Raw genomic sequence first — 4,276 nt, 5'->3', positions numbered from 1 at the left:
TCGGTAGTGATCCTAATGGTCATACCCAACAAGGTTATCGTGATCAGATACGCGGCTAGGTAGTAAAAGTATTTTTGCTCGTCGATAAAGTACCCTTCTAGAGGCAACGAACGCGGACGCGTGTAATTTAAGGGGAAAAACGTGTCGAGGAAGTCGCTACTGAATATGGTCAACATGAAAAACGTGGCCGATGGGACGATTATTACTGCAACAGCCTTGCTCATTTATAACGTTTATCGCGCATATATAAATTCAACATCGAGTGACTTACAATATTTATTAAAACTGCGAATACATGCATGACTAAAAATATAGAACATGTCTAGTATAAAATAAATTTTATACAAAGTGTATTCTTATGACACGTGTATAGAGTCTTACGGTTGGATAATTGGTGTTCCATTTGTCTTTAAGGGAGCGTGAAAATAAACCATTGGAAAACAGTCTAGAGTACTTAAGTTGATAGAACGCTTAGTTATGAACGAACGGCTGTCACAACTGAACCACCTGTTGCGGGAGTTCGATCGGGCCGACGTCGTCGTACTTACAAACCCGGTTATTCATGAATACGATCAATATCTATAACCCTCGGAGACGGTCACCCTCTCCGTGTAATCCGTAAGGAGTTATTGATTCGTGACATTAACCCCATAAACGAAGTCGACGTTCTCTAGAGTCCGTGACGGAATTTTCAAATGATTAATCGATAGAATTATTTAGATTAGTCAATTTTCTCGAGTCCTTTTTTATTCAGAATAATAATGGTCGGGTGCATTCGAGTGTCCAATGGTTTATGTTGCTCAGTAAAAATGGAATTAGTTTTGTGTATCACATACCAGAGTGCAGATTTCTAATTGTGAAGATCATGTGAAAGCAGCAACAAACACTGATGCGTCGATATTATAATTCATTTATTCGGATGTACATACGATGGAATATGTATCTGAGCGATTGTACGGGGGGTTCGAACGCAACTGCGAGACCGAACTCATGGCTAATAGAATTCTTACGATTTCTCTCATTTTTTTCAAATATTTCCCACATTCCCGAGAATCGTGGCGATGAAAAAAATGTTATGTCGCGACGTTCAATAGATAGCGGTTATAATTTCTACGGTGGGGGACCGATTATGGTAATTGTATGTTGCAGTGCAAAAGGCTAGCAACAATCTATGTTTATACAATATACATGCTGCAGTCTACCTTCCATAGTATAAATTCTTATTTACCCCCCCTGGCTTCTTATTCTCTCACGTTTTTCCAGCATTTTCTTCCAGCAATCCGTTATTAACTAATACTACTTTGTAGGAAGTTCGTGTACTTTTTCCAAGGTTCTATTCACTTCGCTGTGCTTTGAGCCGAGTGGTCTATTTCATCCTCCTGTTTTTAGTATCCTATGTACATGTGTACAAGAAATTTGTACAAGAAATCTAGTTGATTAGATATCTCCACGTCTGTTTTCAATTTCTGAACAGAAAATTCACTAAAATATGATTGAATATTATTTTATGATTCGGGAATATTTACTTCTTACTCGTATAAAATTATCTGTAGATGATATCCATCTGTAAACTGTTCTTCTACTGGTGTAAAAATATCATCAAATAGGAAGCTGTCAATCGCAAAAACTGAAAATTGAATTATCAGTAGATTTCAATGATCAAGATAAGAATATAAATTATCAGAATACAATTTACCTCTGCGAAATCTTCGGTGGAGGTATAATAGATACCGAAAAAGGTGAACACGATTGATCTGTTACCTCACATTCGCAAAATCGTAGTTATTAAAGTGATTATAGGTTGCAGAAATGTATTTTTTTCACGAATTTTTAACCACCATCGGCTCTTTGGTCCGGTGAAATTGTTTCTCGAGCAGCCTTCGATCAACTCTGTGCGTATGAAGCGTGCGGATGTGTACAATGAGAATGATACGTGTCAAAGAGGTGAAGTGCTTGCGAGGTAATTCCAATTTATAACATTCAATTCAGACTGGTTTCCTCACAAATAATCGTTTATTGAGCAGTGCATTAAAAAGAGTCCTACATCGCAGAACAATGAAAATGATTTGACTATCAACAAACTTCCTATGACGGCTAATCCAGTATCACTCCATAACGATATCACTGGGTGGAGTACATCACCATGAAATAGGATAGTGACGTATTTACTAACTGAAAATACAGATTACATACAATCGAGGTACTGTCAGACTTTTATTATTCAGCAATCTGAAGCGATAAGTACAGTCGCGAAACCTTCGAATGATGGTGTGAACACAATCAGCAGATTGAAGATTTCACCTTTTAATGTTTTCAACATTATGAACAGTAACAACTTTTGCATAGTTACTGGCGTTCTGTACCATTCGCTGTTGTATCTGCAAACTTCAATTGAATAACATGCATTCGAATGGAACGAAATATGTAAATAGTGATAATTTCCGGTATGTGCACGGATCGACTACTGCTAATAACGGAGGAATTATCCTAGAACTTACAAAGCTTTAAAAATATCGTCTCTGCCATCGTTTACATCTTGTATTAAATAATTCATATAGAACATGTAAATAGAGATGACCAGAATGATGGACGAAGAAATAAGCATTTGATCACCCATTCTATGTATCGACAATGACAGCTAAAAGAAGTTCTTCCAGGTTTTAATCTTCTTATTAAACAGAATATGTTCTTTACAGACGAGGCGAGGTACTCACCCAATATAGATTAACGCTTAGAGCAATGACGCCACAGATAAGAAGCACAGCGTACGAAACCGTGAAGTGTTTCTCCATAAGGTTAATGAACCTTCAAAAAATTAAATGTATTGCGGCCATTTCTAGATGACCAAATCTCAGAAGTATTGAGTTCTTAACTCGTGTAAAAGAGTTATCTATTAAGTAACGAGGAAAATATTGTGAGTACGAATATTTTCTAGAAATACGAACTTGATCACTCGTGTGTGCAAAACGATGACTTTGATGAGACCCTCTTTCCCTTTATCAGCTAAACATTTCTGCGATTCATTCGTTGAGTCAGAAATCGCTTTTTCGATACGATAACTGAAAATGAGAGTCGTCTCTAAACGATTTGGTTTTGTGAGAATTTCTCTTGAGTGCGCAGAACGTTCGAACAGAGAAGGAATACCATTTTTCCTGTTACCTTATGATTTTCAACAAACTGATAATATGATGTAAATGCATCGCGGTTAGCGCTTCTGTACCAACGAACGTGGTAGCAATTACGAATATTGAGAAATCTACGTAGATCGCGTATGGATAGAAGTATTTCTCTTGATCGACGGGATAGTCTATATCAAACGGGTAAGTGTGGGGTCGCGACGCGTTAAGCGGTATGAAAAAGTCAAGAATCTCTGCAGAGAAGTGAGCAATCATCACGAGAAATGTAGGGATCCATATTATATCTGCAAACAAATTATTTTATCCCACGAGTAATTGAAGATTTCATGAGTCAAATGACCCTTGTCAACACCGAAAAACCCGCAACTTGGTGATTTAATTAAATATGTTCTATCTATAATTATATAACTGAATACGCTTCATTTGAAACTATTGAAATCCGTCGGACTTCGACAAGCGTCATTTTTATTACGACCTCTTTAATTTCTGGACGGTCATTGATCTAATGAGATTCTCCTGTTTACTTCTTACATGCAAACGTTTTCCCAAAATGGTAACCCCTATAGGTGTATTTTGTCAGAATTGTAAGTTCCTCGTCGTTCTCAACCGTAATCCAATCGTAACTGATATCACGAGACATTTTGCAGATCTGAACTTATTAATTTGTTAATGTATCAAGTTCTACCAGAATTTAAACGAATAAATATTGATAGTTTTAACTCACTGATTCCATATTAATTAAGAACGTCAAGTATTTAAAGAAACATGCAACCGCTATCGTTAAAGGTAATATGCGTTTTATATACTCCGACATTGTGTAATGATGCGTTATCACCGTTATGAACTGGAAAATATGGAACTTCAAGTACGATTCTTGAAGCGCTCGGTAACTTTCACTGACCGTCTCACAGTATCATTATACCTGCAATATTACAGCCATTGAGAGTGTAATAACAATCACGAAATTCTGAAATCGCCGGATATTTGTGTTTCCATGAAGCCAAAGGCCAAGCCCCGACAAAACCCCTATGGTGAACTTGTAATAGTTTGACTTAACGCGATCCATACCGCACCGTAGCTGAAACACAACTGACTCTCGCGCGCTCCCCATGCCGCAGAATTTCGCCCCTTTTATTTTT

General features: G+C 37.3%; 1 protein-coding gene across 4 annotated transcripts; it reads right to left on the bottom strand.

The window, feature by feature from the left end:
- Window positions 1-216: 216 nt before the first annotated feature.
- Window positions 217-4,050, bottom strand: LOC108622043 (uncharacterized). 4 transcript variants are annotated; one of them, XR_003388775.1, is made up of 8 exons: window positions 3,669-4,050; window positions 3,160-3,421; window positions 2,946-3,059; window positions 2,715-2,805; window positions 2,499-2,638; window positions 2,257-2,378; window positions 1,697-2,172; window positions 217-1,627 (listed from the first exon to the last, which is right to left on the bottom strand). XR_003388775.1 is itself a non-coding variant. In XM_018019698.2 (7 exons), exons 1-7 carry the CDS (start codon window positions 3,775-3,777, stop codon window positions 2,122-2,124), a joined length of 900 nt encoding a protein of 299 aa, XP_017875187.2. In that variant the 5' UTR covers window positions 3,778-4,050; the 3' UTR covers window positions 2,030-2,121. The 4 variants fall into 4 exon arrangements, 2 of the variants coding, with proteins under 2 accessions (XP_017875187.2, XP_026666984.1); XM_018019698.2 differs by lacking the exon at window positions 217-1,627 and having other exon boundaries at window positions 2,030-2,172; window positions 2,246-2,378; XR_003388776.1 differs by lacking the exon at window positions 217-1,627 and having other exon boundaries at window positions 2,089-2,172; window positions 2,246-2,385.
- Between the last annotated feature and the right edge of the window lie 226 nt (window positions 4,051-4,276).

The sequence above is a fragment of the Ceratina calcarata genome, unplaced genomic scaffold, assembly GCF_001652005.2.
Source record: "Ceratina calcarata isolate Rehan_Ccalc_2016 unplaced genomic scaffold, ASM165200v1 scaffold20.2, whole genome shotgun sequence".
Classification (NCBI taxonomy): Eukaryota; Metazoa; Arthropoda; class Insecta; order Hymenoptera; family Apidae; genus Ceratina; species Ceratina calcarata.
The sequence above is the reverse complement of the archived record's forward strand: the minus strand, read 5'-3'. Positions and strand labels throughout refer to the sequence as shown.